Source organism: Peromyscus maniculatus, chromosome 6 (assembly GCF_049852395.1).
Source record: "Peromyscus maniculatus bairdii isolate BWxNUB_F1_BW_parent chromosome 6, HU_Pman_BW_mat_3.1, whole genome shotgun sequence".
NCBI lineage: Eukaryota > Metazoa > Chordata > Mammalia > Rodentia > Cricetidae > Peromyscus > Peromyscus maniculatus.
In genome coordinates this window covers 24481113-24507860 of record NC_134857.1, presented here as the reverse complement: position 1 = coordinate 24507860, position 26748 = coordinate 24481113, and the positions used below count along the sequence as shown (strand labels likewise).

At 44.5% G+C, this 26748-nt stretch overlaps 1 protein-coding gene across 3 annotated transcripts in view; it reads right to left on the bottom strand.

The window, feature by feature from the left end:
• The window catches only part of Intu (inturned planar cell polarity protein), a 76489-nt gene extending 53992 nt beyond the window's left edge, over positions 1-22497 (bottom strand). Inside the window, exons 1-2 of one of the 3 annotated variants that reach the window (XM_076574028.1) lie at positions 22311-22497; positions 212-750 (exon numbers count right to left, since the gene is read on the bottom strand). In XM_076574028.1, coding sequence (XP_076430143.1) covers positions 212-750; positions 22311-22399 — 628 coding nt within the window. In that variant the 5' untranslated portion in view covers positions 22400-22497. Of the gene's footprint in view, positions 1-211; positions 751-13197; positions 13436-22310 lie in introns of those variants that run through there. The other 2 variants (XM_006987455.4, XM_016005986.3) reach the window with 2 other exon arrangements.
• Positions 22498-26748: the final 4251 nt, after the last annotated feature.

The following is a 26748-nucleotide window of genomic DNA, read 5'->3' as shown; positions in this document are numbered from 1 at the left end:
GTAAAATTATATTATTCAAAACCTACAGATGAGCTGGGCTGCTCTTGGTCTGAACTAGCTGCACGTGTCTCTGCTACATGGAAGTACTTCTTTTCTGACCATTTGGAGCAACTTTACGGGGAGGCTGTAAACTCTGCCATGGCTCACGGGGCACTGCCCTTAACCACGCCGCACCTCTGCAAACCAGGGCTGGAGCTGCTGCAGCACTTACCAACCAGGACCTGACCGCTCTTCATGGCAGAGCCTCCTGGCAGCAGGCCATGCACCACGAGCCTCTCCCCGTCGGCCTGCTTCCCGCTCCTTTTCCAACTCCACTTGGTCTGGTGGACGATTCCCACCAGCACTTCCAGGAGTTTGGGCTGCTCCCTGGCTTTGATGGCCGTCAGCTTTTTGGGGTTGATATAGACGGTCACGTCCTTGTACCGTTGCTGCATGGTGACTCCGGTCTTCTGGTTGGACTGATGCTTCAGAATGGACACCGGCCCGTTGTCACTGCTGCTCTTTTTGTGGTAGCGCTTAGGCAAAAGTCTTTTGCTTTTCAGGATCTTGGTGAAGCGCTTGAGCTTGGGTTCATACTTCTTTCTTTCTCTAGAATCATCCTCTTCGATGATGACCTCCTTCTCACTGAACCTGACATGGTTCACGGTCTGTGTCTCCGGAAGGAGGCTTTCCTCCTCATCCTCACTCAGTTCCAGGTAGAACAGCTCTCCATTCCTCTGCACACTGTCCAGCCACTCGGGCTCCAGATCACTGTGTGAGAGAAGAAAGGTCACCTGAATGGGCATCCAACATGAGAAAGACAGCTCCGCCTTCCTGTGTGGGAGGGCAGAAGGCTTGGTAGGAGAGATGGAGGGGGGTTAGAGTTTTAAAGAATGGGGAAGAGAATCAAACAGGCAGAGTGATACCAAAGAAAAGGGGAAAGAATCTTTTCTGCAATCTATTGGGCTATACTTTTTAAAAGAAAACGAATTCAGACTAACACCTGTAATTCCAGCACTTAGGAAACATAGGCAAGGAGGACAGCCATGAATTCAAGGTTAGCCTGGGCTACACAGTGAGTTCCAGGCTACAAAGTGAGACCCTGTCTCAAAAAACAAAAACAAAGCAAAACAAGAACAACAAAATGGTTCAGTGGGTAAAGTACTTGCTGCACAACCATGAGGACCTGAGTTCAGTTCCCCAGCACCCACAGGAAAGCCAGACTCGGGGACGATGTTGCATAGGGGTGTCCTCTGAAATGACATGCTCCCTTTAGGAGGGATGAGGAGACTCACAAGATTCAGGAGATAAAGAAAATGACCCACATCTGGGAAAGCAAAAAGTTGAAAATTCTAGAAGGCCCAGCTTTACAGAAAGAGCAGGAACTGCCTGGGAGGAAGGTCTAAACAGCAGCCGCAGAGGGGAGATGCTTGGGCGTGGGGAGTTGCCTACATGCAGCGCAGAGGGGAGATGCTTGGGCCTGTGGAGCTGCCTACATGCTGTGCAGGGGGGAGATGCTTGGGCCTGGGGAGTTGCCTACATGCTGCACACACGGCTCTAGGACTGTAGCTTCTGAGTCTACACACTTGCTTGAGTGGTCCCTGCTCCTTGTAAGTAACCCCTTAAAACTCCTGTTAGTGACCCCCCACGAACCCCACTGATTCACCAAGTTAGATACTGCTGTCTACTCTGCTATTGGTTCCCTTTCTGCAGTGAGTAAATAAATATGTGTTGTGTTTTCTCAGAAAAATCCCTCACACAACAACATGGTAGCACATGTCTAGCTCAAAGGGTGAGCTCCAGGTTCAGTGAGAGACTCTGTCTCCAAAAATAAGGTAGAGTGCAATAAAGGACCACCAATATCAACCTCTGGCCTATACATGTGCACACCTGGGCAATCATACCCATTCACAAATGTACCTGTACACACACACACACCACTAATCTAGCCCACTGTGTGGTTATAGGTCACTTTGGACATCTCAGAATTCACATTTGTCACTGAAAGTGTGACTGAATCCACAGAAGCCAGCTGTCTGGAAACCACAGGTAAACGTTCTATCCGTACGGGGAACACCTGGGACGGCTTCAGGTTAGAATGAAACTACGCATCATGTACTTTGTTTAGATAACAATTTTCAGAAAAGCAGCATTCATCTTTCCACAAACTGCAACCAGGCCCGAAACCAGCCAGTTATAATCATAGTTCGTTTTGAACCTAGCTGTAACCTATAATTTCTGCACAACTCCTCATTAGCAGTAATAGTAAGAAAAGTAAAGCCCACACTTTATATAATTCATCCTGTGGCTGCAAAAGAGGATAGGTGGGAAGTTGGTTGGTCAATACCCAAATTATTGCCATTAAAATGGAAACAGCAACAACACCCACACTGTGGCAACCCACTGATCACTCTGTCCTGTTGGAGTGACAGTCTGCCTTCCGAGCTGCCATTCTTTAAAGTGACAGTGGTTTGTCAGTGTCAACCTGTCCAAGGGGACAGCCTTAAGCTGAGCATCCTGGTAGGAAAGAGTGTAATCTGTGTTCTAATCATCTAATCACCCAACAGAAGTCTTCTTTGCTCTTGAGTGTTTATTAGCAACTCTGCTTCTTTAATTAAAATTTTGTCAAATATTAAATGCCATGAAAATCAGTTTCCAAAATATCCTATCCTATTACTGCCGTGGTCTATATAGCTGGTTAGTAACACAGACTTTTCAAGTGTTAGCCATAAAAAAGAAAGAAAGAAAGATACAGGTGGCTAAAAACACCAAAACTAACACTTCACTGGTCTAGTTGGTTCCCAATACTTGGCATCACTTTAGATGTCCAGTGTCACCAGCCACATATGTCGGCGGCTTCAACCTCACCTATCCTTGAAGTTAGTGTTTAACACTTCATAGCTAGCTCTGCTCCGAAGATTCCAAATAGCTGTGTGCCTACGGTAAGCCTTTAGGTGAGAAGTGAACAATAACTTTAACTGGCACACTGTGGACAGTAGGATCAGGTTTCACTATGGCTTGGCTGTGAAGAGTCCCCTAAACACTTACGTGCTAATGTTTGGTCCCGGGCAGTGGGCTACAGAGAGGAGCTCAGGAGAGTACCATCCACGGATGAATTCACAGGTGAAAAGGCTGTTAGGAGGGAGGGGGCCACTGGGGGCATGTCTCTCAAACTATGTTCTGTCCCCTCCCCGCATGGCTGCCACGAGGTGAGCAGCTTCCCTCTGCCATCTTGGACTGTTTCGACCACAGGCCCAGATAAAAGCCAAGCAACCATTTCTTTGAAATCAGGATCCAAAGCAAATCCTTCCTCAATTAACTAACTTGTCACAGTGCTGAGAGGTGACTGAGGCCTAGTAACTGAGATGCCTATCAATGACAAATGATTTGTCTGCTTTCACATCATCTTTTAATTCGCTATGTTCTTTGTGTTAGGCTCATGAGCACTTTTTCACTTGCTAAGTATAAGGCTGGCTTATCTTAACCTTTAAAATCTGAACATGAATTCACCTCTTGGTTATGATTTAAAGATCTATGTGGGCAGAAAATGTAGCAGGTACGCAGGGCCAGGGGGCACTGTGGTCAGTGAAAACACCTCTGCTGTGATCTCTAGATGGCTCAGCAGATAGAAGTGCTGCTGCCAAGCCTGACAACCTGAGTTGGTTCCTGGGATCCACATGCTAGAAGACGACAATGGACTCTACAAAGCTGTTCTCTGTTCTTCACACACGCTACACGGCACATACACACTTGTAAACATACACAATAATAATAAATAAAACACAAAGTTTAAAAAACAAAGACCTTTGTTCTGTGGGGAAGAGAAGCTGAGAAAGAACCCACGGTGATGCATATGGGAGGTACAAAACAGAGACCTAAAACGGAAAATGGTCGGGCAGAGTTAGGGAGCAAAAGAAAAACAAGACTTAACAGCTGGCTCCCACAGAACAGGGTACAGGGCAGACATCGCCATAACCAAGAAATGGCTGCTGAGAGACCAAGCGAGGGCTGAGAAACTGTCACAAACCACAGGAGACTAAGGAGAACTGATGACGAGCAGCAACATGATCTGCTGGGTGGAATCCTGGAACCAAAATGGAACAGTAATGGAAGAGCGGTGACATCTAAATGAAGTCTGGAGTCAGCTCACAGACCAACAGTAACTTCCTACTGGCAAGCGAGTAATAGCTGGGTAAGATGTTAACATCTCAGAGAACGGGGCTATTTGGGAGCACAGGAGCATCTCTGCAACTTTCTATAGGTCAAAACTTAACCCATATTAAAAAAAATTAGAAAAGGAATTAAATCTAGCTGTTTCCATCCACATTTTTGTAGTGCACAGACCTCAGGAGTCAGAAATAGGGTACTCTTAACATCTCTGAGACTCCATGGCACAAGCTAGGAAGTTCCCACTGTGTAATGTTTTCTTGTGAGAGTCAATGATGTTCATTTTACTTTTTCCTAGTCAGAAACAGACTTAGGTTTATAGTTGCAGACAAGGTCTGAAGGTGCTCTAATTGGTTCCCAAGACCAAAAGTATATAGGAGCAGCATCCTGCCCAGAGAAAAATTCATTAATATGAAAATTAGCACATCCACTTACAGCTGTACCATAACGTATCAAAGGAAATGGGCTTGAGAAAATGTTAGTAGCTCCCAATTCCTAAGGTATTCCACAATCCTGGGTTTATAGGTGTGGTGGTGTGAATAGGAATGGCCCCCATAGACTCATGCATTTGAATGCTTGGCCCATAGGGAGTGGCGCTATTAGGAGGTGTGGCCTTGTTGGAGGAGGTGTGGCCTTGTTGGAGGAAGTGTGGCCTTGTTGGAGTAGGTGTGGCCTTGTTGGAGTAGGTGTGGCCTTGTTGGAGTAGGTGTGGCCTTGTTGGAGTAGGTGTGGCCTTGTTGGAGTAGGTGTGGCCTTGTTGGAGTAGGTGTGGCCTTGTTGGAGTGTGTCACTGTGGAGGCAGGTATTGAGGTCTCATATGCTCAAGCTCTGCCCAGTGTAGTACACAGTTCTCTTTCTGCTACTTGTGGATCAAGAGGTAGAACTCTCAGCTCCTTCTCCATCATCATGTCTGCCTGCATGCTGCCATGCTTCTCACCATGACGATAATAGACCAAACCTGAAATTGTAAGCCAGCCCCAATTAAATGTTTTCTAAGAGTTGCCATGGTCATGGTGTCTCTTCACAGCAATAGAAATCATAAGACAACAGAAAACATTTTATTTTCCCTTTCTGAAAGTTACATGACTCTCTTAGGTCTTCATTTGTATTAATGCCAAGATTTTTTTTTTCATCCTTTGAAATAGCCTGGCAATTTTCTTAACCACTTCAAGAAGATCCACACAGAATGTATCCTGATCTGCATATTTCCTCATTTAAGTAAAATGGACGTTTGTGCTACCCCAAATAATTACACTCTCCTCCTCTTGAGAAAAGTACAATGCATTTTACCAAAGTGGTCACCATGTAGTTATGTGATATCAACAGGTCTAACAGCAGGACAAGTGTAGATGCACAGAAAAACCACACAGAATAGAAAACAAAACAACCACAAATGGGTGATGAGGTGATGAGGTGATGGTTCATCTTAATTGTCACCCTGATGGGGTCTGTCCTAGATGCAATCCTGTGGCTTTGATAAAACACCCTGACAAAAACAACATAAAGGAGAAAGGTCACAGTTCCAGAGGGACAGAGTTCATCGCAGCGGGGTGACATGGTAACAGGAAGGAAGGCAGGAGCAGGAAGCTGGCTGATCATATTGAATTTGCATACAGGAAGCAAAGAGAGCATCACCAGCTGGATACCAGGTATTTAAAGACATGAGCCTATGTGGAACATTTCATATTCAAAACACAAGAGGATCTAGACTCCCTGGGAGACAAGTCTTTGGGAATGCCTGTGAATGACTATCTAGGCTAGCCTCTGGGCATGCCTGTGACTATCTAGATTAGGTTAGCCTCTGGGTATGCCTGTGACTATCTAGATTAGGTTAGCCTCTGATCAAGCCTGTGACTATCTAGATTAGGTTAGCCTCTGATCAAGCCTGTGACTATCTAGATTAGGTTAGCCTCTGGGCATGCCTGTGACTATCTAGATTAGGTTAGCCTCTGGGTATGCCTGTGACTATCTAAATTAGGTTAGCCTCTGGGCATGCCTGTGACTGTCTAGATTAGGTTAGCCTCTGATCATGCCTGTGACTATCTAGATTAGGTTAGCCTCTGGTCATGCCTGTGACTATCTAGAATAGGTTAGCCTCTGATCATGCCTGTGACTATCTAGATCAGGTTAGACTCTGGGTATGCCTGTGACTATCTAGATTAGGTTAGCCTCTGGGCATGCCTGTGAGGGATTATAAGCATTAGGTTAACTGATGCACAAAGACCTACTGTAAATGTGGGTGGCACCATTCCATAAACCGGGGTTTTGGATTGAATTAAGAGGAGAAAGCTGGTTGAGCATTCACTGATCTCTGATCCTTGACCGACCATGGATACAAGACCAGCTGCCTCAAGTACATACTACTATGACTTCTCTCCCGTGGTGGACTGTTTTCTCAAACTATAAACCAAATAAAGCCTCCCTTCTGTAAGTTGTCAGGTATATTGTTACAGCAATGAGACAAGGACCTAACACATCATGGGATTAATATGCATTCTATCTGGCTTTGTGTTCAGTAGGTACCAGTCTGCCTAGGCTTTTCTGTGGTCCCCTGATTAACATCTGAAATTTCACCTCTGACAGTCTTCTAACGGAAAACCATCATGCTAGATGCTGTAGCAGCTTGAATGTGGCAACCTCGGTGTGCTCTTCTAGCCTCAGTCACCATGGGCACAACAGAAAAGCATGTCTGAGAAGACAGGGAGCAGCTGAACCCACGACTAAGCAGTCACTGAGTGTAGTATATTTCTGCACCAGGAGCACAGCTCCACTGAAGCTATGACAATAGTGATCCCATTCCCACTTCCCATCCTGCAGCCAATGGGCACACCTACATACGGCTAAGTTGGATTATGATCTGATGGGGGCAGAATAAAAATCACAGACCAGTAGCACATTTATGCTCATGCTAAGGCTTTAATGTACTTTTATTTTATTCACTGTGGGATGAAATCTTGCTATATGGCCCACGCCAGGCTTAGAATTACAATTCTCCTGCCTCAGCCTCCAGAGTTTTCAGGATGATAGGCATGGGCCACTGAGCCTAGTTTTACTGAACTTTTGAGGATGTCAGCTGGGACAGAGAGCTAACTGAACAGCTGAACTGCAAGAACTACACACACACACACACACACACACACACACACACACACACATACACACACACAACTAGAGGGTAAAAGGCAGAGCAATTAAGAAGAAGCCAACAGGGATCTAGAAAGAGGTGGCACTTGAATGGGGCCCTTCAGTGATTTTGACAAGTAGAGACAGAAAAGAGATTTCAAACCCAAGGACTACAGTGTACAAGGCTGCAGGTATGAAAGAGTAGATGGGCATTTCAGTGCAGGAAGTATCTCAGAGGATGAAGCTGGGTATGGGGAGATCGTTCACTGGGTAAGAGTGCTTGCTCCATAAGCAGGAGGACCAGGATTTGAATCCAAGGGGTTGGAGGGGAGATGGCCACTCAGGCCTGGCACCCCAGTACTGTGAGATGTGAACAGAAGAGTCATCGGGGTTTGTTGACTGCCAGTCTACCTCCAGGTTCAATGAGAGACCCTTTCTTTCTTCTTTAAAAAAATGTATTCATTTACTTTACATTCCGACTACAGTTTCCCCTCCCTCCTCTCCTCCCATTACCTCCCTACCTCTCCCTCCACTCCCACCCCAATCCACCCCTCTGTTACTGTTCATAAAGGGGCAGGCCTCCCATGGGTGTCACCAAGGCATGGCACATCAAGTTGAGGTAGGACTAAGCTCCTCCCCTCATATTAAGGCTGGGCAAGGCAACTTGATAGGAGTCCCACAAGTAGATCAAGCTATACACCTGTCACATATATGTAGAGGGCCTAGGTCAGTCCCATACAGGCTCTCTGGTTGTCAGTCCAGACTCTGAGCTCCTATGAGCCCAGGTTAGTTGTTTCTGTGGGATTTTTTGTGATGTCCTTGAACCCCCTGGTTCATACAATCTGTCCTCCCTCTCTTCCAAAAGATTCCCCAAGCTTGGTCCAGTGCTTGGCTGTGGGGAGAGATCCTTTCTTAAGGAATCAAGCAGAGTGACAGATCAGGACACCCAATATCCACCACTGATCTCTGTCAGTACATGAGCACACGCACATATATATATACATATAACACACATACATAACAAAGATTAGATCAGCCAGGAAAAGAACTTTCAAAGTTATCCTAAGGAATCTAAGGATAGGGAGCCACTGAGATTTTGAGTAGAGCAGGAAAAATGGTTTAAAACTGTGTTGTCTTTTAAAGATTTATTTTAAATGTTTTATTAATTCTTTGATAATTTCACAAAATTGTATTGATCATATTCACCCCCAACTCCTCCCCCTAAGTACTTCCAGATCCACCCTCACCTCTATCCTCACAATATATTATTATTTAAAGGACCCATCAAGTCCAATGCACTCCTGGATGTGGGGACATCCACTAGAGTATTTAGGGACCTAATAGGGACCATACCCTTAAAGCTAACTCACAAGAAGCCAGAAGCTAACCCAGAAGCCATCAACCATCCATAGTATTTTAGTTAGGAGTGGTGATTCATGAACCTCTTCCCCCTCCATGCCAGAATGCTAACCTGCTTCATCTTATGGCTCTCAGTGACAAATCTTGAGATCTGTATGTTTAATCTGGAGTGCCTGCAGAATCCAGAAAACCAGAAATGGATCACTGATGGGAAGGAGAATGAAATGGACTTCTTTTTAAATTGTGTGTGTGTGTGTGTGTGTGTGTGTGTGTGTGTGTGTGTGTATCTGTTGAGGCCAGAGGCATCAGATCTCCCCCTGAACTGGAGTTCTGCATGATTGTGAGCCACCTGACAGGGCTGGAAACGGAACTTGGGTCCTCCCTCAAGACAACAGTCCATGCCACGCTCTTAATCTCAGAACCATCTCTCCCATCTTTGGAGAGAAAGTAAACTCTTGCAGCTGGAAGGAGGAATGGCTGACAATAGAAGCTGAACATCTCCAGCTGTTAGAAGGACCCCCGCAGAGTGTGAGAGGGAGAGGAGAGGCAAGGCCTGGCCATGAGGCGGGTGGAGGGGGAGGGGTGAGGAATGTGAGTACAACTGGAGACTTCCAAGTCTAAAGACAGAAAGCAAGAAGGCAGTGAGGATGGAAGAGAAACAGAGAGTTCTCTTCATACACTGAGCTACAGGTAGAGTGAGGTGGCGGTTGGGAATTAACGTTTTCACCATTAACCCAGTCCCATGCTACTTATCTTACAAAACAACGTGAGTTTATTGAAAAAAACAAGCTAATTAAAAGAAAAGTCAGGGTTCAGAACAGGAGAAAAAGGGAGAACTATTACCTTGAACAGGGTATAATAGTAATATGGCATCATGAATTTGAATGAAATATTTTGATTCCATAAGTCACTCATATCCATGTCAAAACTCAAGGAAAAAGTAAACATTGGAATGTTTACAATGGAATCCTACTCAGAAAAAAAGATAGATGAACCACTACAGGCAACAACATAATTATCCCAAGAAAAAGACGGTAAACAAAACTAAATGACTGCGTTTGTATCAACTCTGGAAACCCAAAGGCACTTAGAGCAACAGAAAGCAAGTGGCTATGGGGAGAGGGACATGTGGTCGCAGACGCGTGGGAATCGGCTGGGTGAGGTATAATGTGCTATGTTGATGGGTGTTTGTCCAGGTTTTCACAGAGGCCTCAAAAAAGTGGCTGAAAATCTCAGGCAAGATTTAAAGGAGCTATTTGCTTTCTTCTCTAGCCAGTCTTATTTTAGGTAGAAGTTTCTCAGCTTTGCACAGCTAAAATCTATTTTCCAGTCACCCCTCTTCTTGCCCACCAGCCCTAGTTATAAACAAACAGTGACAAAAACAAAAACAAAACAAAACCACTTTAAAAAATTAAAAATCAACGTCATAAAATTGACAGCTCCTGGCCAACATGGACTAATCAACATTGCTTCAATGAAATGATATCTGCAGACCAAAGCAAGGAAGCCTGGCATCACTGCCAAGGAAACGCCTGGTGTCCATTACCTAAGTTCTGGAGCAGTCAGTGGCTCCCTTAACCCAATTCTCCCAACAGTTTTGTCTCTGAAGCCTCCCTGAGGAGTAGACATAACAGCATCAACCGAAAACTTCTCTCTACCAGAACAAGCCTAAAACAGATCTATGAAAAGAATGACCTGGGGCCCCAGAAACGGCTCAACAAGCCACGGGCACTGGCTGCCAAGCCTGACGACCTACGCTTGGTGCCCTGAACCCACAGGATAGGAGGAGAGAGTCAACACCGTCGAAGTTGTCTTCTGACCTCCATACCTGTGTTATGGCAACTGTGAGCAAGCAAACACATATGTGTGTACACACACACAGAGACGCACAGGCACATGCTAAAATATTTTTTAAATCCTACCAGAATGTTATCCTAAATCAATTTCATCTCAAAATTAATAAACTTACTGACACTCATATGCAGGTCAAAGTGCGTTTTGATCACAAACATGCATGAAACAAAAACTTGTAAAAAGATGTGCCGGGTGGCGGCGCACACCTTTAATCCCAGCACTCGGGAGGCAGAGCCAGGCGGATCTCTGTGAGTTCGAGGCCAGCCTGGGCTACCAAGTGAGTCCCAGGAAAGGCACAAAGCTAGACAGAGAAACCCTGTCTTGAAAAACCAAAAACAAAAAAAAAAAAAACTTGTAAAAAGATGAGTCAGATAGCAACTGGAATCTTGAAGTCCAGGATATGTAATATGTCTTTCTTACTAAGTTTCTTCAAGACCACAGAGGCAACAGGTGATTCTTAAAGAAGTTCAGGTTCATATTCCTAAGCCTTTCAGTGGAATGGTTCTTCTCAAAGCAGAATGACCCAGCTTACACTGTAACTACAGCTTAAGGCAGTAAATACCTAATATTGTAACAAAAGATGTAAACAAAAACTTCCCAGGGCAGGTCAGCAATTCTATTTTCATGTCACACACATCAATAAGGGACAGGCATAAAAATCTGAATTTTGGTAGAACCAGCAAAATACTTCGCAACAGGGGAGTACCATCAGGACAAGGACACTAGAGTATCTGGAGTGATTGATGAATGACTAATAAAGACATAGACACATGTATTATGGATCGTGAAACACTTAAGTTTTCCTACTACAAGGTTCTTGGGTTGCTCATTTCTAGAAAATCCCACTGGATGCTGGGTGCCCTGTCAGGAGTCTGTCTGGATTTCTAGAGACAGCATTCCTGTGCCCATAGGAACATTACACATTATTTCTAGGCTAACAGTGCATGACTAAGATGTGGAGAAACCAGGCATGGAAATGTCAGTCTGAGACTAACCATAGCACAACCTCCCAAGAAATTCATGAAATAACAGTGTCCTGGTTAATGATTACTGCCAACTTGATACAACCTAGAATTATCTAGGAAGACAATTTCAACTGAGGAACTGCCTAGATCAGATGGACCTGTGGGCAGGTCTGTAGGGGATTGTCTTGATTGCTAATTGATCTAAGTCTCAACCCACTGTGGTCCTGAAACTATACAAGAAAGCTAGCTGAGCATAAGGCTGCTTGCTTGCCAGCCAGCATCACCCCACATGCTTTCTGCCTTGCAGCTTTGGCTGTGAAGTGAGTTCTTTGTTTGGGAGTTATTGTTGTAGAAGAGCAAGCAGGCCTGCCTTGACTTCCCTCAGTAATGGACTGTAACCTGTAATTCTAAGCCAAGTAAACCCTGTCTCCTCTAAGTTGCCTTTGGTCATAATTTCTTATTATAGCAATAGACATGAAACTAGAACAAACCACAAATGTTTACACCATTTTAAGATGACAACAATAACTTACAAAAAGTTGATATTCTTATATTTGTTCAAAATTTTTTTTTTTTTTTTAAAGATTTATTTATTTATTATGTATACAGCATGTATGACTGCAGGCCAGAAGAGAGCATCAGATCTTGTTACAGATGGTTGTAAGCCACCATGTGGTTGCTGGGAATTGAACTCAGGACCTCTGGAAGAGCAGTCAGTGCTCTTAACCTCTGAGCCATCTCTCCAGCCCTATTTGTTCAAAATTTTAAGAATACAATCTATTCCTATTAAGCTTCTAGAATGGATTTAAGCAGAGTTTTCCCTCATTTTTAATTTAAGCAGGGTTTCCCTCACTTTTAATGCAAAAAAAAAAAAAAAAAAAAAAAAAAGAAGAAGTGTTACATATTGTTGGTTGAAGATGTTGTAACTGCTAGTTCTAACTACACATAAAATATTATCCTAAAACTATGGGTGGCCATTGGGTACCCAGTGACCTGAACTCTTCCACCGACAATCATTCACTGTAAGTTACCACAGGCTTTTCCAAGAAGTCCTTAATCCATAGCAACAGGTATAGTTTACTAAAAAATGAAATACTGTGAATCAAAATAACTCATTCATGGTATTACCAAGAATTCCTACTTGAAATAGAAAGCCTGGGGTTGAATAGGAAAATACAGCATGCATATCCTGAAGCCAGAGAGGCTGTCTTGATAGTGAGGTGTGGAGGAGACTTCCTCTCTGCTATCTATTCATTTTCATAAGAAGAAAATATCAACATAATTAAAAACAGTTGCCTTATAAAGTGTGTACGGAGTCTCTTCTCTTATAAATACTCAGGAGTTGCAGGTGGAGAGGGACCTCGGAGGTTAGGTGCATTTGCTGCTCTTGGAGAGGGCTAGAGTTCAGTTCCAAGCACTCACAGCCGCTGGAAACCCTAGTTCCAGGGATCCAACGCCTTCTTCTGGCCTCTACGGGCACTGCACTCACGTGCACATGCCCACACACAGAGACACACAGGTACACAGAGTCAAAAATAATAAAAATACATCTTGTAAAATAATGCTCCGTAGTCTAAGTCACAAGTGTGGCAAGAAGGCAGGGCTCAGGAGCACCACAGACATGCTTCAAAAAGCACAGAGCCCACCGGGAGGAGAGACCCTCTTATCCGGAAACCTCACAAGCAGGCCAGCATCCCGCTCCCCGCACGCGCTCCCGGGGCGGAGGACCAGCAATCCCCTGGATCCTTACGTGTCGCTGCTGGCAGAGGAGCAGGAGCCCAAGCCGCTGGCCCCGGCGTCGGAGTCGTCTTCCTCCTCTTCCTCCTCCAGTGAGGACAGGTCTCCGGGGAGCTCGGCCGAGCGCCCGCGCGAGTCCCGCCACGCGGGGTCCGACATCATCACGACTGCGAGAGCTCAGGGTGGAGACACTCAGACCCCAGTGCCAGCCAGCCGCACCGCCATTTTGCCGGGCCGGGCCACGTGACCCCGATGTTCATCTGCGATTGGCTGAAGCGTCGGTTGCCCGGGAGACAGAGAAGCTTCCCAGCAAAGACGCGGAGCATTGAAGAGAGCCAGTGAGTGCTCTATCCACAGACTGCAAACTTAGCTGCTCAGTGTTTCCCCAAGCAGCGAGTGAGGCAGACATTCTTTTCCCCCTTTTCTTTTTTTTTTTTTTCTTTCCAGGCTGAGTATCTTACAGTTTGTACTTTATCCTGTTTTGTTTTTTTGTAATGTTTTTAAAATTGTGATCCAAAAGGATGGGTTCGATTTAGCAAGGTTTTTTGTTGTTGTTTTCACAGAGCCTTTGCATTCATGCACCCCTCGGTGCTAATGCAAATATGCAAATGTCTCAATTCTTTCTTTCTTTCTCTCTTTCTTTCTTTTTTCTCTCTTTCTTTCTTTAAATATTTTTATCCGTGGTTTGTGAATACTTAAATCAAGTATTTTTAAGGTACACAATAGCTCTCACTGAGTCATCCATTGCCAACTCAATTACATTCGTTCTCAGTTCATATACCATGCTAAGTATCTGCATACAATGAAGTAAATAGTTCTCTATAGTTAAATAAGAAACTGAGACTTAGTGAGGTAAAAATGGTTATGCAGCTAGCAACAAAGTCAACCAAGAAATGAACTTTGGTCATTACAGTACACTACACTTTCTCCTCAGGAACCACTTCTCCATTTATCTGTGGTTTCATTTTCCAAGATCAGCCAAGGTGAGAAAGTATTATATGACAGGTTCTAGAAGTGAAGGATGTGTTCTAGATTGCATGTCACTCTGGGCCATGGTGAAATCTTACACAGTCTTGTTCCACTCACTTGGTAGTAAACCTTCTCTTTGTTCATTGTAGGCACATTGTATATGCAACTCACCATTAGTCCCTTCTAGTAGCTGACTGGCTAGAAGACAAGCCATCAGTCAAGGTGTCAGTATCACAATGATTGTGTTTAATTAGTGACCAACACTAGATCACAATGCCTGAATCATTTACCTAATATCACTCTGCATCTAGAAAAAAAATACTGGCTTCCTCCTCCTAATATTGTACCACAATCAATGAAGAAGATGCCTGTGATCTCAAAAGGTATGGAGACTTCTCCCCACAAGCAAGCAAGCATTGGACATCAGCAGTGTCCATCTACTCCAGCAATTTTGACACTGCCTGGAGATGCTCAGACCCTACATACTGAGGGATTATTTCCCCAAGATTGCCACCCAGGCCATGCCTTTTAAGATGGCAGTCACAAGCTCCAGCTTGTTTTTACTTATCTACTCCCCACAACATGAGGGTTTCATAACTCTCTCCTTGAATTTGACTAATCTACTTGAGTGGCTCACAGATTCAGGGAAATCCTTATAGTTGTCGTTTTATTGTACATCATTACAAAAATATAGATGAAAAGATACACAGGGTGAGGTACAGGAGAAGAGGTGCAGAATTGCAGTTACTTCCTCCAGTGTTCACTCTCCAAAAGAGCCTCCGTGTGCTGATCCATCTGTGGGTTCTCTGGACCCCCACCCCTTTTTTGGTTCTTATGGAAATGTAATCACATAGGCCAGCTTGCCAACAGGCTGCACAGGAAGACTCAGTAATGCCTGGATGTATCTATTCTTTAGCATTTCTTTCTCCTAGGACTCCTCTGGAATGACGTGTCTTATGACCTATGTCAGACAGGGGTAGGTCACTATAATAAAGAGACTATAATAGTTATGTTTCTGATAAAACATATATACTTTTCCACCATTAAAGTCTCAAACAATAAAATTTACCAAGATTGTATTCCAAAATAAAAAGTACTGTAGGCACCTGGTTGATAAGTTAGCCATTTGTTTGTTTGTTTGAGAGAGGGTCTCACTGTGCAGCCCTGGCTGGTCTGGAACACACTATGTAGACCAGACTGGCCTTACATTCAGAGAGACTGGCCAGCCTCTGCCTCCCAGGTTCTGGGAGTGGAGATGTATATCACTATGTTTGGCTGCATTTCTTAATTTTTTTTTTTTTTTTTTTTTGGTTTTTCGAGACAGGGTTTCTCTGTGTAGCTTTGCGCCTTTCCTGGAGCTCACTTGGTAGCCCAGGCTGGCCTCGAACTCACAGAGATCCGCCTGGCTCTGCCTCCCGAGTGCTGGGATTAAAGGCGTGCGCCACCAACGCCCGGCGCATTTCTTAATTTTTAAAGTAACCTATTAGAAGTTTTTTTTTTTTTAAAGTAAAAGACATTTTAAAATACTTAATTTTTATGCTATGTATGTGGGTGTTTTGTCTGAATGTGTATCTGTGTACTATATGCATGCCCAGTGTGCTCAGAGGCCAGAAAAGGGCCATAGACCCCCTGGAATTTGAGTTCTAGACAGTTGTGAGCTGCCATGTAGGTGCTGAGAATCTAACCCAGATTCTCTAGAAGAGCAGCAAGTGTTCCCAACCACCATCTCCCCAGCCCTATAAAAGACATTTTCACTAGCAAAATATCCAGTCTTCTCCCCACCCCCAGTAATAGTCTGTAATTTCTATGAGCATCTATTAATCTTACATTGTGCTCATAAACCTCCACTGTTACTTCACTAGACAATAGAGTCTAAGTTCTGTATAGTCTTTAAAATGCTTTTCACAGAGCTGGGGATGCAGCTCACTTGACAGAGTGCTTATGTAGCACGCAGAAAGCCCTGAGTTCAATCCCCAGCATTATGAAAACCAGCTATGGTGGTGCATATCTGTAATCCCATCATTAGAGAGAGGCAGAAGGAGCAGACATTCAAGGTCATTGTTGATTACATAGAGAGGTTGAGACCAGTTTGGGATTCATGAAATCCTGTCTCAAAAATATTTTTCCCTAAATCAAATAACTGAGTATCAACTAGGAGTTAGGTCCTTAATTCCTATTACATATTAACCAAACTAAGGAAGTGTGTCCAACATATCTGATCAAAAGGAATCACTTACAGCTTACTAAATGTACAGGTTTTGAGACCTTACCCCACATCAATGGGATCAGAATCTGTAGAGGAGAAGCCTAGAAATCTTTGTTCTTGTTGTTTAAAGATTTATTTTTTCCCTTATGTATATGGATGTGTTGCTTGCATGTATGTATGTGTACCATGTGCATGCCTGGTACCTGAGGATGTCAGAAGAGGGTATTGGATCCCCTATAACTGAAGTTACAGGAGGTTGTATGCCACTACGTGGGTGCTGGGAGTCAAAATGGTTCCTCTGCAAGAACAAGTATTCTAAACCCTGAGCCATCTCTCCAGCTCCCAAATCTCTGTTTTAAATGAGGGCCCCAAATGGTTCTGAAGTCTTGGGAAATGATGCCCTAAGCTTTGCCCCAGACCAATGCTTCTTTGGAACAGGATGGTTGGTACTTTTGAATACTCTGCCACCACTCCCACTTGGTGAATTTGAGCCTGGCTGACCAGCTCTGAATCTCTCTACAAAACCACATCTGTACAACCCCCAGCACATCAGTCTCTTCGAGCTTCACTTTCCTGTTCTCTAAATTCACAGTGGTACCCACTGCACAGGACTGTTTGGAGTACAGTGAGTTGATGCGTGTAAAATACCTAGTGCAAGCAATGTCAGTACACCGAGCCTCTCTGTAGGCTTATGAAGTTCTCTTGGTGCTTCTACATAATGCATTTGTTCAAATACAACACAACTTTTCTCTTTAAGACACAATAGCTCTCTTTTAAAAGCCACCCAGAAACGTCTACCTGAGTAAGAAGTCCTTTTTCCTATCTTCCCTCAATCAAATATCCTATGTGTATTTGACATCCATCATGTCCTGGAGACATGATGAGGTGACTGGTTGTTTCTTCTTTAAACTTCTCTCCTTTCACAAACTTGAATCACAGCCAAAGAAAAAGAAAAGAAAAAAAGATCCCTATAAAAGTATATTGTCTAATAAAGATTCCTTGTACTAGATACTCCATATGTCAACTTTCTGGGCTAATTAAGTTTCATCTGTTAGTTTAATTGAAGAAAGAGAAAAAGAGAGAGAATTTATGTGTAACTGCCTTACTTGATCTTTCATACAGACCTACATACAATACAACAACAACTATTTTTATTCTTAATTTAATTTGGATGGGTGTGGTATCAGCAAATTGTATCTCCAACTTTATTAATTTTTAAAATCTTAATTGTGTTGGGAAAGGATGGAGAAAGAAAAAGAAAATAACATCAGGGTCTTCTGAAAATACCCTGTTAGTTCAAGGACTTAATAATTGGAAATTACAAGAAAATCTTAAAGATTTAGACTGGGGTATATTCTCATTTTCTATTTTTGACTGTATAAAAATTGAAGCCCAAAAATGTTTAGTTTCATATGTAGGAGACACAAGGTCAAAATTTCCATAGATTACCATCTCAATTAGGCAAACAATACAATTCAGACATAAAATACCCCAGATAAGAACATAATTAAATATTTACTATCGTTAGCAGGGTCAGGGCTCTCTATTTAGCAGCAGGAGTAGCTAGCAATGAGAGATAAATGAAAACAGGGTCATGGGAGATGATGTTCATTTAAACCCCGGGGCAAAAATTGATGTAATGCAGCTTTGTCAGGAACTAATCAATAGTGCCCTAAGTGTGAACACAGGAATAACACTTTATAATATGAGCAATAATAGTTTTAAAAAATTATTTTAAAGTAATCATTTTTAAATGATGGTAGACCAATAAATACCATTTAAAATACCGTGACTTTCTAATGTGGAGTTTTCCAAAATATTCCAAGATAGAATTACAATATATAAAAGACACTCTGCAATGCTAAATTTATGTAATGAAGTTACAGTCTGAAATCTCAATTTTCTCATATGAAAATGGAATCCCTTGTTCATATGTACAGGACTTAATTGCTACAAGATCATTTAAATGAGAACAGAACATAGAAGAGGCTCCAGAAGCAGATCCAGGCTGGGGCAGATCAGGGGTAACATGCTTCTTTAACACGCTTAAAACTGTGGCTTCAGTCCCCACTTTGGGAGAAACCAAACAACGGGATTCAATTCTTTCCCAGTCAGTCACCCAATAACTGCAGCAGACGACGCACCACGCGAGCCCCAAGCCCAGTTCATCCGTCCTTCCTTGTCTTCATTCTCTAGCTCTACTTACAAACTCTAACTCATTTGCTGAACTGTTCTGCCGCCAGAGACCAGTATTTGCCAACCAGAAGCAAAGAGGCCCCTAACGCAGGAATGCCCAGCTGGGGGAGTTGCTGATGGTCTACAACCTACTGGTGAAGAGACAAGGAGGAAAGAAAGAGCAGACACAAGAGTCGGGAGAAAACCACTGCCGATATGAGCGCTGAAAGCATTGCTGCTGCCCTTTAAAAACCTGCAGTGTTGTGAGCTGTGCAGTCACCGGCAGTGACAGTCACGTGCTGGATAATGCAGAAGCACCATGCTCTCCTTGGTCAGAGAGCTGTGTCCTTTGAGTCTAGAACTAAGAACAAATTGAATGTAGGCAAAGTCAGTTTTCTTACATGAAGACAGCATTAATAATTTACCCACCACATGGTGTTGTTAAAATTCAAATGTGATAACCCTTAAATCTAATGCCTTACTGTTGAAAAAATAACACAGTATATATTGTACCTTGTATTTTTCTAAGCTTTTGCTTTTATTATTATTTATTTTAGTTTTTACTTTCAAGTTTAAAAAGATATCCTATACTATCTTGGTAACAGGACACTGTAATCAACAGGGCATACATTTACCTCAGAAAGGCCTAGATACTTGATACATTTTGAATACACACATTTTTGCTGTTGGTAAAAGTATGAACTTCAGAGCGTCCAGTATTTTCACCTGTCTGCTGGCGTAGGTGTCCACAAACCACTGTTCTAGTCCAGCACCATCATTAGCCACCAGATCTCCGACAACTGACTCTGGGAATCTCTAAGAATAGCCTCTCACCTGTGTTTTGTTTTAGAGCCCAGACAACAGTTACTAACACCACCCCTTATGCTTGATAGGACTTTATGTTCACAGAGCACTGCCACGTGGACAGAAGTTCACAGTGTCACCCTATAATGTGGGTCTCTCCAAGTTACAGAAGACCGAGTTACTGTCTCATCAAGTTACAGGACTCTGCAACAGAAATGCCACTCTGAGAGGACTGAATTCACTAGCCATGTGCATAAGTTGTTTAAAAGTATTTGTAAAATTTGATTTAAAAGTATTTGGAAAATACTAATGAGCCGGGCAGCAGTGGTGCACGCCTTTAATCCCAGCACTCGGGAAGCAGAGCCAGGTGGATCTCTGTGAGTTCGTAGGCCAGCCTGGTCTACAATGTGAGATCCAGGACAGGCACCAAAACAACGCAGAAAAACCCTGTCTCGAAAAAACAAAAAACAAAAAACAAAAAAAAAGAAAGAAAGAAAATACTAGTGAGTACTACAGAGTATTTCAAATAATCAAATGACTCCAAAACATTAACTTGCTTAAGTAAAAATAACTGAGAAATGAATTATGGGAGCCTTTCTTCAGGCTCAGATAATCTGACTTTTGTTCCCAAAGCAGACTAGCTGAAGTCTCCGCTCACTGGTGAGTGACTGTCACTTGAGTACTGGCATGTTTGGTTCTAGTATCTTTCTCAGCAGTTAAGCAATTCAGGGCTGTAGGTTCTGAAAACCGTATTTGCAATGGAAAATACACAAGTAATTAACAAACCAACAACCGGAAGACCTAGCTTTTAAATTTAAACATGAAAATAAAATGAAATAGCCTAGTGTTTTCTTCAGTATGAATTTCCTGCAGCCCTGGTCTCTTTAAAGCATTTGTCAAAATTTTGTGGATGACTTACAAGGTATTTGTTTCTTTTTATTCTCTGACAGTTTCATCTGTGTGTAGTGAACTTCAGGCTCGTTCACACCCCATTACCCTGTCTCACCCCCTCCCCGCTCAAACCCTTCCTCTCTAGCTCTCAGCCTCCACTTGCAAGTCTTTGAGTGTGTGTGCAACCCACGGGGTTTAGATAGGGTTGCCTATATAAGCAACAGATGCTCCTAAAGGAAAACATAAAAATATTGCCAAAACAACTTTAAAACACAGATTATGCACCGGTCTGGTTCATGCGAATGACAATAAATGGATGAATATGATTTAAAGGGCGTTTCTATTATATCCATACAAAGCTTTATATATGCAAGCAGAAAGTATTTGAAAAGTATGAATGTGTGTGAAAATATGTCCTCATCAAGTGAGAAACTTTGTTATGTCACAAAATTTTAAACAGGTGTTTTGAAAACACAAAATGACAATAAAACACAAAATAATAGAACACGCAAAAATCAATGCAATGCAAAGATGAAAAGACTTTCATATTCTGTTAAAAAGAAATCGCTGTTAGCCATAGTACTGACAAACTGAGTTCAGATTCCTTCGGCTGCCTTTGCAGATGGTAGCAGTTATTATGTAATTCAGATGAAGTGGCTTTTCATTCTAATGCTGAGCAGGTGTATTCCGGAAATACTCCTTCTGAAATGATCACCTCAGGCTGAGGACTAGAGTTTAAACCTTTTCTTTTGCCCTGCTTCATTTAGGCAGGCTTGTGCTTTGAGTTTGAGGCTCTGTAGTGTTAATCAGTTTGGATTTTTTTCTTTCTACTTGACATTTCAAACAAGAAAAATAAGAAATTTTGTTGCAATGGAGTCTTGGGTGTTTAAAACAAATTTCCTCCCATCTAGGCCAAAATCATGCTGTGAGTAACTTTACAGTGAACACTCCTGAATTGTAACTTTATCAAACGCAAGCGGGAATCATCTTTAGGAATTTAGCTCCTCCTTTGACAGTATTTCATTTTACACTGCAACAGCTGTCTAGCGGGGTGGAGAGTGGGGTGCAGAAAACTTCAAGTTTCAGAAGACAGCTCTCCAGTCGAAGAAATCCAATTTTAAAACCCCTTGCAGCCGGGCAGCGCAAGCCTTTAATCCCAGCACTAGGGAGGCAGAGCCAGGCGGATCTCTGTGAGTTCGAGGCCAGACTGGTCTATAGGGCGAGATCCAGGACAGGCACCAAAGCTACACAGAGAAACCCTGTCTCAAAAAACAAACAAACAAACTAACTAAAAAAAAAGAAAAGAAAAGAAAAAAGAGAAAAGAAAAGAAAACTTGCATAACGCTGCCCCCTCCCTCACACTTTCTAGAGCTCATATGGTTTTGTATAAAGACTTAAAAGGGTCACTTGAAACGTTTACAGATGAGAGAACTCACGTAAACCTCCCTGGCAGATATTTACTAAGCTGGCTTACTCGTCCTCACCACAGAGGTATTCAAGAGAAACCCTTCATTTATTTCTAAGCGATTCCCCCTCCCATCATATCTCAATAAGGCCAGGCCTTTCGAGTTAGCAACGTTAACTGCCATGCATTCAAGTTTGTTCTCGGCGTGGATTCCTTTCTCACCAATAAACTCATCGCCTTCAGCGTGGGTTTTAATCTTTGTTCGCCTGTTTCGCATCAAAAATCGGGTTGGATAAGCTGATGGAAAGTTGAGGTTCTCTTCCTTAGAACTCCTATATTGTGCAGTTCCGCAGCGTGTAGGGGGTGGGGTGAAATTAGATTTGTTAAAACAGAAATTCTTTCTAATTTCACTCACAAAGTCCAGCAAAGCTCTCGGCTCCCCCCCCCCCGCCCCCCCAAACCTTCCGCAGAAAGTGCAGAGCGCCTTGAGAAGCAGCTTTGCTTCACGTGGTCCTTCCCCTTCTTTATAAAGTGGAGCCTCACGGAGCCGATTGGCGCGGGGCTGGAGTCTCAGCGACCCTAGGCACCTAGCACCGACTCCGGGAGGGGAGCCCCGCACCTAGCCGAACCCTGCCTCTGTGCCTAGCCCGGCCGCATCCCGGGAGCCCGCACTGACCTGTGTAGCAAGACGCGCTGCACCGAGTCCAGGTCCTCCAGGTTGCGGGGCGCGGGCTTGGGGATGCTGGTCCTACCCCCCTGAAACATGCCCGTGGGGAGCCGCCGCGAGGGCGAGCCTCGGGGCGGCAGCGGGTGTCAGCGGTTCCCCAGCTTGATTGCGATCGAGGATGAAGGACACAAATGCCCAGGTGGCACCGGGGGGTCCGTGTGCTCCGGGGAAGCCGGCGGGAGCGATCGCGAGGTCTCTGCAGGTGGGCGCTCTATTGGCGCCGCCCAGATCCCCAGGGCCGGGGTGCCCCGTAGCCCCTCCGGACCCTGCGACCGCTCCAGGCACCGCGCTCCAAGGGCGTTCTCTTGCTGCGGTGCACGCTCCGATCCTCACCCTGGGTTAGCCGACCTCAGGCGGCCCCAGTCTAGAGCACCAGTGTCCAGGCGCCGCCCCAGGGCAAGCCGCTGCCACCTGAGGCCACCAACGAGCCAGGCGAGGAGGAGGCGCTTGCGGGACAGATGAGCAGGCCCCTTGGCTGTGCTGCAGACTAGGAAAGTGAGCTGGGAAGAGGAGCCAGATGCCCCTGTGGGTGGGACTTTAAACCCTTTAACCATATGCAAGCTGGGCTGTTGGTGCTCTTCTTTCTTCCCTGCACTAGGGAGGCTGAGGCAGGAGGATAGTTACCAGTTGGAGTCCAGCCTGCTCTATGTAAGGAGTGCCAGGCCAGTTAAGGCTACATAACAAGGCCCTGTCCCGAAACAAACATGCAAAAATCAAAAAAGGAACCATATATGTGAGTGAGTACAGTGTGAAGGGTGTTTGCAGGCCTGACTGACATGAGTCTTTTATTCAGTCCTTGGGAGATAGCGTTGAAATGTCCTGGACCTTAGTTGACCCTTGGTTCCAAAGCAACATGTACCCTTGCACTCCGTGGTTCGGGGAGAGAAAGAGAAGAGGAAGAAGAATTGAAGCTTAGCTCAATGTTCTCAATGTCTCTTGCTAGCCATGGAATTGGGGTCTTCATATAATATAATAAGCAATAAGCTAATTCATGTCACCCTAAGTATAGTGGGGTTCTTAAGCCCTGGTACCCAAAGGGGTCCTAATTTGGAAATAGTCTTTGACATGTAACAAAGATGAGATTATACTGAATTAGAGTGTTCCTTAATCTGTCAGGGGGCCTTTATAAGAGGAGAGAAAAGGGGCTGGGGCTGGCTCATCAGAGTACTTGTTCTTGTAGAGGACCTGGGTTTGGTTCCCAGCACCCACACGCTGATTAACAACCATTTGTGACTCAGGTTCTAGGGGATCCAATAGCGTCTTCTGACCTCTGCTGGCACTAGAAACACACTAGGTACTCAGACATGCATGCAGGCAAAACACTTGTGCATAGATACACATGCAGGCAAATCACACATATACATAAAATATAAATCAATATAAAAAATAACAAGAACAAGAAAAAGAAATACAGAGAGAGAGAGAGAGAGAGAGAGAGAGAGAGAGAGAGAGAGAGAGAGAGAGAGAAGACTGCTGGACAGCAGATATGGAGTGATGAATCTCTACATGTATTTGTCAGCTTTCCATCGCTACCATGAAATACCTGTGAAAACAGATGGCCCCATCTGATCAGCAGGTACGCACACTGCCTTTCGGGATGCCTGATGAGAGTAGCAGCAGACACTTGGAGAAGCAAATTCCTTGCCTCATTGCCAGGAAGTGGAGGAGGAAGAGGAAGAGACCAAAGTCCCACAATCCCCTGAAAGAGCTCACCCCCTTGTGACTTAGAGTCCCATGTGTTCAAGATTCCTCAGTAACACCACCCTGGGGGCCAAGCCTGAAGCACCTGAGCCTCTGGGGTCAGTCAGTGACCCCACTGAAGCAGCGAGCAGTACCAAAGATTGCTGGCAGCCCCAAAATCTAGGCCTGGAGCCAAGCATCCTCTAGAACCCCCGAGGGGTCACGGTCCTTCTAACAGCTTCATTTGAGGCTTCTAGTCTCCAGAACGATGGGAAGATAAATCTCTGATGTTTTAAGTACCTAGTGTGCCGCTATTTGGTGTAAGTCCAGGGGAGCTAGAACAGTTAGCTTCTTCCATGTGTGAAATGGGAGACAAGATCATCTGCTGGATATGACAGGGGGCCAAGGTAGAGGCCTGAGAAAAGCACAGGAAAGGTGAACTGCTTGGGCCAGAGGAAGAGGGTGACCGGAACGACAAATGTAAAGAGCTTTCCATGCCTTTTGAGAGTTGTGAGAAGCAGGATTGCTAAACACCCTCCCAGAGATTTCCCACCGTGATCCACAGAGCCCGAAAACATAACAACTTAGCACATTGGTGCTACACTAGTTCTCATGGTGCACCAGGTGATGAGATGTGGAGATTATTCTATGAGAAAGACCTAGTTGCATGAATCCTGGAAAGCAGAGAGCTTTGTCAGAGAGAGCTGAGGGGCTGGGAGAGATATCTACATTGATAAAATGCTTGCCGTGCTGGCATGAGGACAGAAGTTTGGTGCTCAGAAACATGGCAAACAGCTAGGTAGCCCTGCTTGTAATTCCAGCCGTGGAGAGACAGAGCTAAGTGGACCCCCGGTGCTTGCTGGTTAACCAGCCCTGGTGGAGAGATGCTCTTGAGTAGAATTCATGGAGCAGTGGTGGCCTGGGAGGATAGAGGCTGCATGGAGGGCATGCAGTAGCTTTAGAAGCAGAGAGTGAAAGCTGGCTGAGTGCCAGCCCAGAAATGGGGGCATAGATTTCACAACCACAAAACAGCTCCACTCTGCCAACGACCTGCGTAAGCCTGCAAGAGGATTGCCCCTTCACCCCCCTGATCCTTCAGTGCCTTAGCCCCAGGGAAAGCTTGACTTTGTTCTGTGAGACTCTAAGCTCAACCCCTGGTTTCACTAGACCTCTGAGCTAGTTGTTGCGTGCACAAAGTTTGTGCCATTTCTATGTATCAAGAGAAAACGGACGCAGGGTGTTTTCAGGGGTGCAGATGGCAAGTTGCCCAGGGAGCAGACTCCACCCAGTTGGGCTTGTGGGCAGGAATAGCTTTAGCTGTGCTTGGCAGCTACAGTGTAGGCCTGAATTTCTCCATACCACACTCTCCTGGGTTCCTTGCTTTTGCATTTTGTGGGTGGTGGTGTTTCCTTTTCTTTTCCTAAGCCATAAAGGTTGAGACTCTTCTTCCCAAGCACGCAGCAACTTCCTCCAAAGGTTGGAAAGGCTCTCATGTAGAACTGATTCCTCATATCAACTTATCTTCCAAGTTACAATCAGGACTGATGGTCTTTCTACAATGGCACATTTACAATTAACAAACAAAGGCAGGGAGATGCCTCTGAGATGAAGATTTCCACATACCAAGTTTGTTGGTAAATGTAAGGAGATAAAGGAGGGGAATGAAGGAATCATGTGGGCAGGAGGAATACTTCAATTACAATACAGTCCCAACAAATATTCAGCCAATTCTGTGTCCTTATCAGGAGATGATCTTGAGTGCTGTTTTGAGTTGAAGCAGGTCTTTGCATCCAGAAAAGACATTTGCTTAGGTGATTCTCTCCAGTGAAGGCTGGTGTAAGGATTCAGCAGAGACTCCCAGCAGGATGAGGCATGGATGATTCCTGAAGGAAAGGGCAAGTGGGAATGAGGAGGGATCCAAGACAGGCTCCACAGCATCTTACTGAACACCAAAGAAGCTCATAAGCCTGTATGTGGTGGTGCATGCCTGTAATCCCAGGACTCAGGAGATGGAGGCAGGCAGATCAGGCTGAGGTACAGAGAGACAATTTCTCTTAAACAATAGAAGGGGAAGTAGAGGAAAGGGAAAAGGAGAAGAGACATAAGAGGAGGTGGTGGAGGAGAGGGCTAGGCAGTGGTCTACTAGTCCGACATGGACTTCTCTGCCAGAGGGGTTTATCAACAGAGGTTTGAACATCTGGTAAGGATGCTGCACAATGGGGTCCAATATCGCATCAAAGCAACAACAACAACCAACAACAGATGAAGTCTGAGTGCTTTGAGACTTCCAAAGCCCTTGTCGAGCACTGCTGGCTGCTTCTGAAGTCCCAGGCACTGCCGGCCCACCTGTGCAGCATTACTGCAGAGACCATCTGTGTATTCTATGCCTCAGGAAGAACACGAAGCATAGGGTGACGAATGGCCAGCGCTCAGAGGTGCAGCACTTGCCCAGCACATGCAGAGCCCTGCCTTCTATCCCCAGCACAGTGAAGAAAAATGAAAGCATGGAGTGGTCTTAATCACTGACTTCTATGTGCTGGATGCAATTGTGCCCTTCTGTTGCAAGGACAACATATATATATACACACACAAAGCAAGTCTAGATCTTAAAAATTGTAGAAGTAACCAGGTGTAGTGGTGTATGCCTCTAACCCCAGCACTTAGGACACAACGGCAGGTGGATCTCTGAGTTCCAGGACAGCCTGGT